Source organism: Rousettus aegyptiacus, unplaced genomic scaffold (assembly GCF_014176215.1).
Source record: "Rousettus aegyptiacus isolate mRouAeg1 unplaced genomic scaffold, mRouAeg1.p scaffold_m13_p_12, whole genome shotgun sequence".
NCBI classification, from domain to species: Eukaryota; Metazoa; Chordata; class Mammalia; order Chiroptera; family Pteropodidae; genus Rousettus; species Rousettus aegyptiacus.
The window spans coordinates 41,145,592-41,161,258 of record NW_023416287.1 but is presented as its reverse complement, the minus strand read 5'-3'; the positions used below and the strand labels follow the sequence as shown (position 1 = coordinate 41,161,258).

The 15,667-nt window shown below is 33.7% G+C and overlaps 1 protein-coding gene across 6 annotated transcripts in view; it reads right to left on the bottom strand.

Annotated features, from left to right (window-relative positions):
• KBTBD12 (kelch repeat and BTB domain containing 12) overlaps positions 1–15,667 on the bottom strand; it is a 100,920-nt gene that overhangs the window by 74,253 nt on the left and 11,000 nt on the right. For 5 of the 6 annotated variants that reach the window (XR_001594108.2, XR_001594109.2, XM_016121946.2 and 2 more), the window contains exons 3-4: positions 14,408–14,678; positions 12,207–12,357 (exon numbers count right to left, since the gene is read on the bottom strand). Coding sequence is in view for 4 of the 6 variants with exons in the window: in XM_016121946.2 (XP_015977432.1) it covers positions 12,207–12,357; positions 14,408–14,678 (422 nt within the window). In the remaining 2 variants the exon portion in view is untranslated. Of the gene's footprint in view, positions 1–9,818; positions 11,411–12,206; positions 12,358–14,407; positions 14,679–15,667 lie in introns of those variants that run through there. The other variant, XM_016121948.2, reaches the window with a different exon arrangement.

Here is a 15,667-nt window from a genome sequence, read left to right as displayed (position 1 = left end):
AGCATTTATAAAACATACATATTTAATAATTTCAATTAAAAAAAATCTATTGTTTTATAGCCAGGCATATAATTTAACCTGGAGGATGTTCCAAGTGCACTTGAAAAGAACGTATTTTGCTGTTCTTATATATGTAATGGTTGATGGTGCTGTCTTTAACTTTGCTGATTTTCTGTCTGGTTGTTCTCTAATCAGTGATACAAGGATAGAAATCTCCAATGGTGATTTTCGATTTCTCATTTCAGTTTTTGTCTCATATATTTTAGGGCTCTGTTGTTGAGTGTGATACATTTATAAGTCATACATATTCCTGATGTATTAACCACTTTATTCTTATGGAATTTCTCTTTGTCTATAGTAATAGTACTTGTCTTAAAACTATTTTGTCTGATGATGATACAGTACCTTCAACTCTCTTAAAGTTACTATTTGCATCGTATGTCTTTTTCTATAAAATGATAGTAAAACTTACAATGTATTTATATATTTGATGATAAAGTATGTATCTTATGGACAGCTTACACTTGCTCTTATTTTATTTTTTTATTCAGTCTGAAAATCTCTGCCTTTAGACAGAAGTGTTTGGTCCATTACTATTTAATGTGATTTTTCTTATATGGTTGGATTTAGATCTGCCATCTTGGTATTTGTTTTCTGTGTCTCACATCTTCTTTGTTCCTCTATTTTTCCTTTACTGCCTTTTTAAAGAAATAATAATTATTGCTTTTATTATGGTGACATTGATAAACAAAATCCAATAAATTTCGAGTGTACAACTGAACAGTAAGTCATATATATATATTGCATTATGTGTTCACCGGCCATAGTTGGATTTCTTTCTGTCACCACATATTTGACCCTTTTTAGCCCATTTCTCCGCCCCCCCCCACTTCCCTCTGTTAATCACTAGTCCGCTGTCAATATCCATGAGTCTGTTTGTTTGTCATATTTGTTTGCTGTTTTTAGATTTATATCCTACATATAAGTGATATAATGTGGTTTTCAACTTTTTCTGTCTGGCTTATTTCACTTAGCATGATTATCTCAAAACACATCTATGTTGTTGCAAATGGCAATATTTCATCTCTTCTTATAGCTGTATATATGTACCACATCTTATTTATTCAATCTTCTATTGCAGGACACATTGGTTGCTTCCATGTCCTGGCCACCATGAATAATGTTGCTGTGAACATCAGTGTGCATATATCTTTCTGGATAAATGTTTTTAAGTATTTAGGGTAAATACCCAGTAGAGGAACTCCTGGATCATATGGTAGATCAATTATTAGTTTTTTTCAGAAACCTCCACACCATATTCCATAGCGGTTGTAACAATCTGCAGTCCTATTGCAGTATATGAGGGTTCCTTATTCTTCATATCATCTTCAATGAATGTTATTACTTATCCTATTGATAAAACCCATTCTAACAGGTGTGAGATAGTATCTCATCGTGATTTTGATTTGAATTTCCCTAATAGCTAGTGAAGTTGAACATCCTTACATATACTTCTTGGCCATTGGTATGTCTCCTTGGGAGGTGTGTGTTTAGATCCTCTGCCCATTTCTTAAATTGGATTTTTTTTTTCAATATTGAGTTGTATGAGTTCTTTGTATATTTTGGATATTAGGTTCTTATTGTAGGCATTGCTTGAAAATATATATTCCCATTCAGATGGTGGTATTTTTGTCTTGATGATTTCTTTTGCTGTGCAGATGCTTTTTAGTTTGATGTAGTCCCATTCATTTATTTTTGCTTTTACTTCTCTCGTCTTTGAGGTCAAATTCATACAATCTTCTTTAAGTCCAAGGTCCATGAGTTTAGTATCTATGTTTTTTTCTATGCAATTTATTGTTTCAGGTCTTACATTCAGGTCCTTAATCCATTTCAAGTTAATTTTGATATGTGTTGATAGACAACAGTCTAGTTCATTCTTTTGCAGGTAGCTTTCCAGTTTTTTCCAGCTTTATTTATTGAAGAGGATTTCCTTTCTCCACTGTATGTTTTTGGCTTTTTTGTCGAAAATTATTTGCTCATATAAATGGTGGTTTACTTCTGGATTCGCAATTTTGTTTCACTGGTTTGTTTGTCTGTTTTTACTGCCAATACCCTGCAGTTTCGATTATTGTTGCTTTGTAGTATAATCTGAAGTCAGGCAGAGTGATACCTCCAGCCTTGTTCTTTTTATCTCAGGATGGTTTTGGTGATTTGGGGTCTTTGGTGCTTCCATACAAATCTGATAATTTTTTGCTCTATTTCTTTAAAAAAGTGCCAATGGGATTTTGATGGGGATTGCATTAAATCTGTATAATGCTTTAGGTAATAAGATCATTTTAACTGTGTTGATTCTTCCAATCCAAGGGCACAGAATATATTTTCATTTCTTTGTATTTTCATTCATTTTTTTTCAATAGGGTCTTACAATTTTCATTATATAGGTCTTTCACGTGTTTAGTTAGGTTTATTCTTAGATATTTTATTCTTTTTGTTGCAATTGCAAAAGAATTTTTTTTCATTTCTTTTTCTGACAATTCATTACTAGAGTATAGAAATGCTATCGATTTTTGAACATTGATTTTGTATCCAGAAACTTTACTGTATATGTTTATTGTTTCCAGTAGTGTTCTTGTGGAGTCTTTAGGGTTTTCTATATAGAGAATCATGTCATCTGCAAATAGTGATAGTTTGACTTCTTCATTTTCTATTTGGATGCCTTTTATATCTTTCTCTTGCCTGATTGCACTCTCAAGGACCTCCAATGTTATATTGAATAAGAGTGGTGATAGTGGACAGCCTTGCCTTATTCCTGATCTTAGAGGGAAGGTTGTTAGTTTTCACCATTGAGTATAATGTTAGCTAAGAGTTTGTCATATGTGGCCTTATTATATTAAGATACTTTCCTTCTTATACCAATTGTGTTAAGTGTTTTGATCATAAATGGACGCTGTATCCTGTCAAAGGCTTTTACTGCATTTATTGATATGATCATATGATTTTTATTTTTTAATTTGTTTATGTATTGTATCACATTAATCGATTCGCATATGTCAAACCATCCCTATGCCTCTGGGGATGAAGCCGACTTGGTCATGGTGTATAATCTTTTTAATATGTTGCTGTATTCGGTTCGCTAGTATCTTATTTAGGATTTTTGCATCTGTGTTCATGAGAGATATCGGTCTGTAGTTTTCTTTTTTTGTGTTATCTTTACCAGGTTTTGGTATTAGGTAATACTGGTCACAAACAATGAGTTACAAAGTATTGCTTCCTCTTTGATTTTTTGGAAGATTTGAGAAAAATAGGCATTAATTTTTTTTTTTGAATGTTTGATGGAATTCACTGGTGAAGACATCTGGTCCTGAACTTTTACTTTTTGGTAGGTTTTTGATGATTGTTTTAATTTTCATAATGCTGATCAGTTTATTTAGATTTTCCAGTTCCTCTTGATTCAGTCTATGAAGGTTGTATCTTTCTAAGAACTTGTCCATTTCTTCTACATTATTAAATTTGGTGTTATATATTTTTTCATAATATTCTCATGTGATCTTTTGTCTTTCTGAGGCATCTGTTGTGACTTCTTTCTCATCCCTAACTTTGTTACTTGTCTCCTTTCTCTTTTTTCTTTAGTGAATCTAGCCAGGGCGTTGCCAATTTTAGAAACCTTCTCCAAGAACCAGCTTTTTTGTGTGTTTATTTTTTCTATTGTCTTTTTGTTCTCAATTTCATTTATTTCTGCTCTAATTTCGATTATTTCCTTTCTTCTGCTGATTTTAGGTTTCATTTGTTCTTATCTTTCTAGTTTTTTTTTTAAATGAAGTGTTAAGTTGTTTATTTGTGATCATTCTTGTTTTATGAGATAGGCCTGTAATGATATTAACTTTCCTCTTATTACCACTTTTGCTGTGCCACAAAAGTTTTGATATGTTGTACTATCATTTTCATTCATTTCTATGTATCTCTTGATCTCTCTTTTTATTTCTTCTCTAACAATTATTCTTCAGTAGCATGTTGTTTAATCTCCATGTATTTGTGGTTCTTCCCACTTTGTTTTTTACAGTTGATCTCCAGCGTCAAAGTATTATGATCATAGAATATTGTTGGTATGATTTCAATCCTCTTATATTTTTTGAAGCTGATTTTGTGACCCAGCATGTGGTCAATCCTTGAGAATCTTCCACGTGCACTCGAGAAGAATGCATAAGCAGCTGTTTGGGAATGAAAGGCTCTATAAATGTCAATTTTGTCCATTTGGTCTAATGTGTCATTTAAGAATGTTATTTCCTTATTGCTTTTCTGTGTGAATGATCTGTCCATAAGTGACAGTGGGGTGTTTAGGTCCCCTACTATGACAGTGTTTTGGTCTGTTTCTCCCTTTAGTTCTGTTAGTAAATATTTTATATATATCAGGAGTATAGATATTAATAAGTGTTGTCTTCATGGTGCATGATTCCCCTTATCATTATGAAGTGTCCCTCAATATCTTTCTTTACCTTTTTTATCTTGAAGTATATTACATTCCATATTAGTACTGCTACTCCCACTTTTCTCTGGGTGCCATTTGCTTGAATTATCATTTTCCACCCTTTCACTTTGAATCTATATTTGTCTTTGGAACTGAGAAGTGTCTCCTGAAGGCAGCATATGATTGGGTTCTTTTTGATCCAAACTGTAACTCTGAGCCTTTTTATTGGTGAATTCAGTCCATTTACATTTAGGATGATTATTGAAATATGAGGCTTTCCTATAGTCATTTTATTTTTGGTTTTCTGATAGTTCAGAGTTTCCATTGTTTCCTTGTTCTTGCATTTTTGTCTGTTATTTTAATTTTGAGGTTTTGTGGGTTTTCCCCGATGGTCTTTCTTGTTTTGGCTCTTTGGCACGTGGTTACCATTAAGAATATGTAAAGAATAGTTATACATATATACAGTCGTCCATTTTCTTCTGTGTGTGCCTTATCTCCATTCCCCTTTGCGAATTTTGATCTTTGATTCCTCTCCTTTTCTGTTATTGTCGTCTCAGATTGTTCCCACGCATGCTGTACATTCAATTCTCTCCTTATCATTTAAGCTTATAATGTGCTGTTCTTAATAAGAGTTGCACTACTCTGCTACTATCTGCCTGCTCATCACCTTACTCATAGTTATGTTATTTTTTTGTCATTCTGTTTCAGGTATGCTGACCCCTTTCAGTATTTCTGTAACGTAGGCCTCATAGTAGAGAATGCCCTCAACTTTTGCATGATTTTAAAGGTCTTTATTTCTCCTTCATGTTTAAAGGAGAACATTGCTGGATACCTTATTCTTGGCTGGTAATTCCTTTCATTTAATTGTTTGAATATTTGATTCCACTCCTTTCTTGCTTGTAAGGTTTGTGCTGAGAAGTCCAAAGATAGTCTAATAGGTTTTCCTTTATAGGTTACAGTCTTCTTTTCCCTAGCTGACTCGAAAATTATTTCTTTGTCATTAATTTTTTCTCATTTTAATATAATGTATCTTTTAATAAGAAGGCCTTTTTGGGTTGAAATAATTGGGTGTTCCGTCAGCTTCTGGAATTCAAAACTTCAACTCATTCCTTAGATTTGGGAAATTCTCATCAAGTATCTGTCTGAATATGCTCTCTGAGCCCTTCTTTTCTTCTTCTTCTGGAATATTCATTATTCTTATGTTGTCTTTCCTGATGGTGTCAGCTACTTCTTGTATTTCTCTTTCTTTTTTTTTCATTCTTCAGTCTATCTCGTCTTCCTTCTGAATTATTTCTAGAGTTCTGTCTTTGATATCACTCATTCTTTCCTCTGTTTGGTCGGCTCTATTTCCCAAGCTTGCTATTTCACTCTTCATCTCTTTTAGTGTGTTCTTCATCTCCAGAAGTTCTATTTGGTTCTTTTCTAGGGTTTCAATCTCCTTGCTAAAAAACTTATCCTGATGGTCAGTTTTTTTCTCAGTTCCTGGAATTGTTGATTCGAGTTATTTTATATCACCTTAAGTTTTTTTCAGAAGTGCAATTCTGAATTCTCTGTCATTGAAACCACATATTTCTATGTCTTTAAGTTTATTTTCTGAAGATTTTTTTTTTTCTTTCTGAGCTGCCTTGTCATCCTGGTTATTCATGGTGTTTGATGGACTATTTCTCTGCCTTGGCATTAATGAGGGTGTATTCTGCTTGCCTTTTTTTTTTTTCTAGAAAGATTTATTACATAGAACAGGGGTCTTTAACCGTCAGGCCGTAGACTGGTACCACTCCTGTGGCTTATTAGGAACTAGGCCACACAGCAGGAAGTGAGCGGCGGGCAGGCGAGTGAAGTTTCATCTGTATTTGCAGCTACTTCCCAGCACTAGCATCATCACCTCGGCTCCACCTCAAATCATCAGGCATTAGATTCTCATGGGAGCACTGGTCCCTGGTGCCAAAAAGTTGGGGACTGCTGATATAGAGGTCTCTCTTTATAGACTGCTGATAAGGTGTATTTCTTTTGATTTCCAGTAGGTGGCATTCAAGCCTCTTGGATTTCTGCTTTGAGACTAATAATGCCTTTTTTTCTGATATTCAAGTCATGAAAGCTACCCTTGCTCCCAGCCACTGTCAGTGGTACTGACAGTGGATTTTTGTTTCGGTAGAGTTTTGCTCAAATTCTCCTGGGGTTCCACGACGCTAGGTCTGGGAGGATATGGGGTGGATACAGGGCGAGCTCTGGGTTGGTGGGTGGGGGTTGCCGCTAGTCTCCATTTCTCAGCCTCAGGGTTCACACTGTGCTGCTAAGACACAGCTGTTGCCCCTCCACATTTAGTTCCCGCTCTGTTTTCTGCCCTAATCCCTGGGCTCTGCTGAATGAAACTTGCAGATCCCTCAGGCAGGGCTGTTGAGGGAACTGGCTGCCATTTTCCCTCTCCCCCTGCAGGAAGCTCTGGCCACAGGAGTTTCATCGTTCCTCCCAATCTATCCTCCAGATTCTGGAGGTTCTAAACTTTGGAATCTCTTATGTGCAGATCACTCACTCAGATGAGCTTGTGTGCAGGTTAGGTGTTATTTACTGAGTTTTTGATGTTCGACTTATTGTTATTTCACGAGGAGAGATCCAGGGACATTTCTCATTTCTCATTTTACCATGTTTCTCAGTTAATTCCTTTACCACTTTTTTTTGTTCATTTGTTTAACATTTTTAAGTATATTATTGTAATTCTTTTGATTTTTAAATTGTTTTAAATTTTCTTAGTAGTTACTCTAGAAATTCCAATATATATGTTACATATTTATTATTTCCAGCGCTTTTCATTTCTTCCTGTGGATTCAAATTACTGTCTGATATCATTTCTTTTTAATCTGAAGGATTTTTATATTTTTAGAATTCCTTTAGTATTTCTAGTAAGTCTGCTAGCCACAAATTTATCTGGGAATGTTTTGTTTACCATCATTTTTTTCGCAGGATAGTTTCGATGGACATAGAATTCTTGATTAAATTTTTTTTTCTTGGTGCACTTTGAATGTATTATTCCAGGGCCTTTTTCCCCTCCATTGTTTCACTAAGTCACCTGTTGAGTATGTTGTTGTTCCCCTCTATACAATATATCTTTTTTCTTTTTTTTTTTGCTGCTTTTAAAATTTTTTGTTTTTCAATAGTTTGTCTATGATGTGTTTAGGTTAGTATCTTCAACTTTATCAAACTCGAAGTTTGATGAGTTTCTTAGATCTCTAGATTAATGTTTTCCCATCAAGTGTAAGAAGATTTTGACCATTATTTATTAAAAACAACAACAACAAAAATACTTTTTCCTGATGCTTTCTCTCTTCTCCTTTTGAGATTCCCATTATATCTATCTTAGTAGGCTTGATGTTATTCCATGTCTCAGGCTCTGCTAATTTTTCTTCTTTAGATCATATAATTCTGTTGATTTATTCCTAGTCCATTCATTCTTTCTTCTCTCATCTCAAATCTGCTTTTGAGCTCATTTAGTATATTTTTTATTAGGGTTATTATACAAGTTTAGAATTTCCATTTGGTTCTTTTAGACAATTTCTATTTCTTTATTACCATTGCGGAATCACTATCACATTTTCCTTTAATTCTTTAAAAATTCTTTAAAAATGGTTTTTGTTAATTCTTAGAACATATATTTGATAGCTACTTTAAAGTTTATGCCTACTAAATCCAACATATGGGCATACTCAGAGACAACTTTATTTAATGTTCTGCCCTTCCCCTCCACCCCAAGTACAGGTTACACTTTCCTGTTTCTGTTTCCTTTTCCTTTTTCCTGTTTCATTTTCTTTATGTTGTAAATTTGTGTTGGTAACTAACTGGACATTTAAAATGATATATTATAGCAACTTGTGATTCTAATTTCCATTCCAAGGTTTTTGTTTTATTTTTCTGCTGCCTTTATTGTTTTTGCTATTTGTTTTTAAATAATCTGACTGGATTTAATATGCCTCCCCTGTGGTTGGCTGCTATCTTTGCTCCATTTTTAAAATTCTCATTTTATTTTTTAGCCTAGGGGTAACTCTTATACTTCATAGCTTAGTGGCTAGTCATGGTGGATCTGTGTGTGGGTTGGAGAGTACATTCAAAGTTCAGATAGTTCTCAAGTTACTTTCTTTCTGGGCCTCTCAGTTCTCTTTTGTACATGTGCTCAGTCTTCCAGTAAGCCAGAACATGTGAAGAGCTTGGACTCTGTTGGGAGTTGTATGTTTGTGTGGCTTCCCTAGTCTCCAGGATTGTGCAAATAATTTATCAAGCCCTTCTAAGACTCTTATTTCCAACACTTCCCTAGAAGATCCCTGTTAAATTTCTGGCTAGTTATCTTGTCTGCTACTGTCCCAACCGGGACTAAAAGCTCAAGCCGGGAGCTTTTCCATTGGACACTTTGAATGTGGGTTGTCCATCCTCCACTTACAAACATGGCAGTTCCCTCTGGCAAATAAAGCTGCTAGTTTTCATAGCTAGCTTAACTACCTGAGAACTACCATGCTGAATCAACTGGGGTAGGGAATAAGGGGAGTCTCAGGCAAGAATGCCATAAACTGCCTAAAGTTTTACTTCACATTTAAAAGTTTTGAGAAGTTAAACTCTTCTCAATGTATTGTTTGTCTTGGTTGATTTTTAGAGATCTCAAATGGTTGTTTTATCTGGTTTTATAGTTGTCTTTTGGGGACAAGCTGTGGACCTTTACACGTATCCATAGTTGGAAGTCTCCTGTTTTCACTTAGCATTTGGCTTGTGAAGTTCTTATTGCTATAACAGATTTTAGAAGCTTTTCAGAAGATTTATAAATATGTTTTACTCAACATTTCAGCGGAGAGGGGGAGATTTTCAGTAGGAAGATCAGTTCAGGTATCTAGTCAGCTATCAGAAGAGAGTTAATATTTTGTCAACTTTTTATAACCATTAAATGAAATTCTTTAAGCAAAGAATTCAGCAAAATGTCTGTAAAGGGGGTCAATAAATAGTAGTTATAGCAACATTTGAACACTTATATTTTAGGGATTTTATATAAATTATTTTATTTAATCTTAACCTAAGGGGTAGGCATTCTGATTAATATTAGTCAAAAAAGGTATACTAGACCAAGAACATAGAAGTAGTAAATGGTGAAGGCAGGATCTCAATCCAAATCTATTCAACTCCTAAGCTGGTACCTCGCCCACTTTACCATACTTCTTCCATTGTGAAGATTTCAGTGGCTCCTCTTTTAGGGGTAGTCTGTAGACTATCTAGGAGCTTGTAAGGCATTAAATTTATTACAGGTATTAATGAGAGGGCTTATTTTATATATATATATATATATATATATATATATATATATATATATATATACTGGCAATGACCCCAATCACAGTGAAGCACTTATAAATTCCCAAAAGCAGACAAGACTTTTGCCAAGAAAATAACAAGTACCTGTGTATCATTAAAACTGATAAGGTTTTAGGGTCCTATATGACATTTGCCCAAATTCCAATTGCTCAAATTATATATACAATGAAAAATTAAATCTGTTTAATTTGAATGTAGGTTTCCCATCCTCTGCTCCCAAACATGTCAGCCCCTTTGGCAAATAAAGCTGCTAGTTTCCATAGCTAGCTCGACTCAGATAAAACTACCAAAAAAATACTAAAACACCTGAACTTTGTTCCACTTCAAAGCCTATAAATATATTTGGGAATTAAATAGCAAATGTTGGGAAAGCTCACTCTTTTGAATTGAATATTACAAAATGGTAAAATTCATTTGAATGATTATGAATCTGGTCCTCAGTTCTCAATATCCAGAAACTATATTCTGAGCTACTGCAAAAGCTTTTCTACTTAATCTCTCCACTTCCAGCTTCCTCTAACCTTTTTCTTCTTGATCAAAACACTGACATTTATCAAAGTGCCAACTTTCACACTAACAAATAAACTCTTCTTGGCCAATCATTAGAATTATATTCATTAGAATTCTTTTCATCTCTAATTGGTTCTTTATATCCTTACTTCACCAATCTTATTGCTATTGTGTAGTTTCTCATTGTTTACTATTATCCTCTTAATTCTTCATTCATAGGCCTTTATAACCTGATTCCCAGTTTACCTACACAACTCTCTGTCTCTTAAACTATCTGCCCCCGGCGGGCTCATTTACTCACTCTCTTTTCATCTTTTATTCTCACCTCAAAACCTCTGCTTATTCCAGTCTCCCTATTTGTTTTTCCCTACCCTTCACCACTACCTTCTTTCTTGGAGCATACTCTTTTCTCTATTTCACATACCCAAAATTTGCAGGTCCTTCCATTAAAATCTACCTCCTTTCACTCATTCAGTGGACATCTGTTCATATCATGAAGTTTAAGCTCCTAAGGGTGTCTTTCCTCAAATAATTTATCAAAAAAAAAAAAAAAAAAGACACTGTCATTTTTATTTCACATCTAGCCTAGTTGTGGTCCACATTAGGGGGAAATATCACTTTAATTCAATTGATACATCTCTTTTATCCCACTTTTGACTACCTCTAACTTTAATATAATTAGTAGATGAGCCTTCACCCCCTTAAGTTACACATCTATCCTAGGCAATATATTCTGGTTTAGATATTGTCTCTTCTGGGCCTATGACAGAGCATATATTTATAACAAAGTAACATATATCCAAAGAAGTAAATTATAATTACAAGTGGTTTTCACAACTGAGATACTCATAAATTATGTTGTATAATGTTTTCATTATTAAAATTATAAGAGTATTAATATTTGAGGACATTAATTATTTTGCTTCATACTGTGTAGGCAGCCAAGAAATAATAGTTTCCCTTTAGAAAAACAAATAAATGAATAAACAAAAAACAAAACTAAATGCTTGATTTGTTTTCATCTCATATTTCATGTTTTTCTTTGACATCTTTTTACGCATTCTCTTCCCCATTCTTTTGCCAGTTAGCCATCTGTGCAGATAGGACATAATAAAGAGTTGGCATAGTTATTTTACCAGTCCAGTCAGCCTTCTTATCTCAGTCTAGTTCTTTCCTATACTTATAAGAGGGAAGGAGGGAAGGTGATAGGAGATGACAGGAAAATGAAATGTGCTTAGAAGAGCAAAGGACTTAATTAAAAAAGAGGAAAAAACAAAGAGCAAAGAAGGATAAGGGAAATATATTGATGTTCTAGAATTGTTTTTACCCACTTTAGTGGAAATGAACATCTTTCACCAACCCCTACTGGTTAGTATAAAAACTAACATATTCAAGCAATAAGAAAAAAACACATTCAGATACAAATTGCTTGATAACACCTCTACAGAAATTAGGTGGGTGAGACAAAATGAAGAGGATTGGCATGATCTGTGGAATTGTCTAACCTATTGTAGCTTTCTCCACTAATGGCACAGATAATCACAGTTGGTTGCAAAAGCCCACGTTTCATTGACTAAAGGTGGCCAAAGGCTTTTTCCTATTTCAAAATATTTTACTTAGTCATACATATAAGGATGTATCATTACTGTTCTTGAATTCCAAAGGACTTGAAATTCCATAAAAATAATTTGCTTTCAAAAAGTCAATGGACTTTCATTTAACCTTATGTGACTGTGCTCTAGAAAGCCAAAAAAAAAAAAAATGTTTGGCTAGTTATGTATTCATTTGAACTACAATGCAAGAAGAAGGGAGACTATTTCATTTTTACTGAGGCAAACTGCAGAGAAAAATAAAAGTAGTTATACTCTTTTAGCAATCTGCTTCTTACCCAAAACATAAATCTCACTGTTGACTACAGCTGTACTGAATCGATACTTAGAGTACTTCATGGGTGCCCGCTCTGTCCATTGATCTTGGTTGGGGTCATACTGCAACAGTTTGTTGCTTAATCGATCAGGTTCTTCATCAGGAAGATCCATCTGTATGAAATATGACAGCCAATATAACAACATACCATTTAAAGATCTTTGAGTACATGAATGTAATTAATCAAAGCAAATGGCCATAGATATAGAGGTTAACTATAGTGACTCAAACTCATGAACACACAAATCCCATGACTCGAGGTTATAAGTACACTATCAATATCAGAAAAATTTATATTCCATAATAAAGGGGCTAAGGTATTGGGTTATAGCAAACAATCTGTGATCTTAGTAGTAAGACGATATAGCACTTTCAAAAATGAAACAACTGCAAATCCTTAAAAATGAGCAGTATTTAAAGTATAATTTTATTTTGCCAAACTTTATAGTGGTGTATTTTAATAATATTTGTGAGAAACTATTTTAAATATGTCATTTTTCTTTATAATATTTTTCTAATCCAAATGGAACAAAATCACAAAAATTTTAGTGTTCTAGTAATTAAAGTTTTTTTTAATCTCATAATTATTACCTATATAAGAATGATCTGAATTCAATTTTTAAGATATATGGAATAATATAAATTATTTGCAGTTATTTTATGTATTTATTTAATTTAATTTTATTTATATATACATATTTAATGACTAGAGATGGTATAAATTGAATGACTTTATTCTTACACAGATACATGTGGCTTCTTGTACTCATAAATTTCAGGTGAAGTAATTTTTTTTCTACAAAGTGTAAGGAACTTTCACAACTTCAGCCTAAGAATGCTTTAAGTGTCTTTTGCTTTTTGTTTTGGATGCAGGTGTTCAACACAGAAATAGTTGCTATACTAATGAACATCGTGTGCAATTAATTTTAATTATTTTAAATGCATCAAGAGTTATGATCACTATGGTTGCAGTCACAACCTCATATTACATTGCAATTTAACATATTGTATTAGATACAGCCTAGCAAAAGCTTTTGTTATGCAATAAATATGTATGTGCCATCTGTTCAAAGACATAATGAATTAACAAATATTGCCTTTATTGTTTTAATTTTCTTTCTAACATAGGTATTTAATGTCTATTTTAGTGAAAGAAAAGTAAAGCTTCTAAATTGACTTTGGAGCTTATTCATGCAAAATTAACTACATAATGGATAGTTCTGAAAAAGTTTAATTACAAATAATTTATCAGGTATCAGCTACTATCTGTGATTAAATCTGTACTTCTTTTTGATATGTAGCACAAAATTTTAAATGAATCAAATACAAAGTTTAAGTTTTTGAAATAGGTATAATAAGCTATAAATGGCGAAGTCCAAGGTAATGAGATGAATGCAAAAGCATCGGTTTTATCATGAAGCAAATATGGAGGAACAAGAATTCATGGAAGCAAAAATAAATTTACTTTATGTCATGTGGGTGAACAAGGAGCTAGTAAGATTAATTTCTTTAGAAAGACTGGCTGGCCAGTGCAAAAGGCAGGTGGAGTGATACTACTATGAGAGCTCTAAGGCACTAGGAGGGACACCCAAGAGAAAATAAAGGACCACACTGTAGTCACATTCTACTGACTTTTCAATTCTGGCTTGCCATCATTTCTCTGGGCTTTAATACAAACAATATTCTGGTTTTCCAATGTTAATGCCCAGCAAAGACATGAAGTGTTTAAAATCACAATATACTTTTTGGAAATGATTATACCAGCACAGGATGACTATTTGGTTTCCTACTTAGCGTAAGAATTTTCAATGTGGAAAAGACTTATAGTCACTTGCTTCGTATCACACAGCTATTAACCAGACAGTACTGGGATGAAAACCAGCTTCTCTGCCTCTTCAGGTGCTGCCTACAGATAATCCCTCAGCATAAGCATCTCTCACAATTAGCATGACAGGAAGGATTATGAAGACAGCATGAATACCAAATGAAGTCATGTCTATGAATAACATACTTTAAAATTCATTCTTCTAAACTGGTTTAACACTTAAGTATTCTACCAAAATGTAAGTCATACTCTTAGTATTCAACAACTACAACATTTTTCAACACAGCAGCCAGACTCAACATAGCCATGCCAATTAGTTATATAAGAAATTTCTTGACCTGAGGAGTCCAGCCTCCAATCACATAAAGCTTATTATTCACTGTCACTACAGCATGACACGCCAATTGCAGTGGGAGAGGAGACACTCTTTTCCAATTGTCTTGTTCTACAGAGTACTTATCAACGCAGTTTGTAATAAGATACTGGTTTTTAATTTTCATCTGTCCTCCTATAACATAGAGGTCATTATAGACACTGCCCAGAGCATAGAGCTCTCGAAATTCAGTTGCACATAACTTTTCCCAAAACTGGTTTCCTCTGTTATGATACCTATAAATTAACAGAGAGAGAGAACCCAGGATTAGAGTTAATATGAAAACAATTTACCCAAAAAACACACTTATTAAGTTTTTTTCCAACCAAAAACACATGATTTGGTTCTTCTAATTAGAGAGGAAAAAACATCGATATAAGATAATGATACAGGTTTATGGTTTTGGGGAATTTTTCCAATGACTGTTGAGGAAAATACAATATGCATAGAAACAACCACACGTACCTGTAGAGTTTTAGGAAAAATAATATATTGAAAAAGTGTAGATTATCCAGGACTAGCCTTCGTTTCCTAATTCTGAGAAATAAAATAAAGAACAAATAGGAAAGTCTTCCAGAAAATCATTTGTAATTTTACCATAAGAGAATAATAAGTAAAAATAAAGAAAAATAAAAAGAAGCCTTATTGTGGAGTTTCACCTTAGTACTGCATTAAAGAAATCAGTTATAGACCAGAGAATTTGAAAATATCTCAATTCAGAGACTTCTTATGGGATGATGTAAGATGTGTAGAATTTTAAGGATTGTTCTTGTAGTACTAACTAACTGGCTTAGCACAGCATCAGGAAAAGCTGTAGGTGTATAAAAACCCACCTGCAAGTGTCTGCTGGACATTTAACATTTATTTTAATTTCTTAGATATGGTAATTTCAGTAATTTCTTCCATAAATAATTATATAGGACTGAGAAGAATCTTGGGAGGCAGGGACACTGGATTTATGGTCTTTCAGTACCTCTGGGAGTACATTAACTGATTATTTGTGTGTGTGTGTGTGTGTGTGTGTGTGTACGCAAACGTGCGCGTGCGCGCACATTTGTGTGTGTGTATGGCATTTTATTGCCACTAAGCGTATGAGTTTGTGGCTATCCTTTGTCTTTTCTCTTGATAGTAGTTAAGCCTATTTTTTCCAGTCATGACTTCAGACATACGGTCTAAGGACAAAAGGAATTGTGGGGACAGTGAGATAAAATATGTGATATTAGAT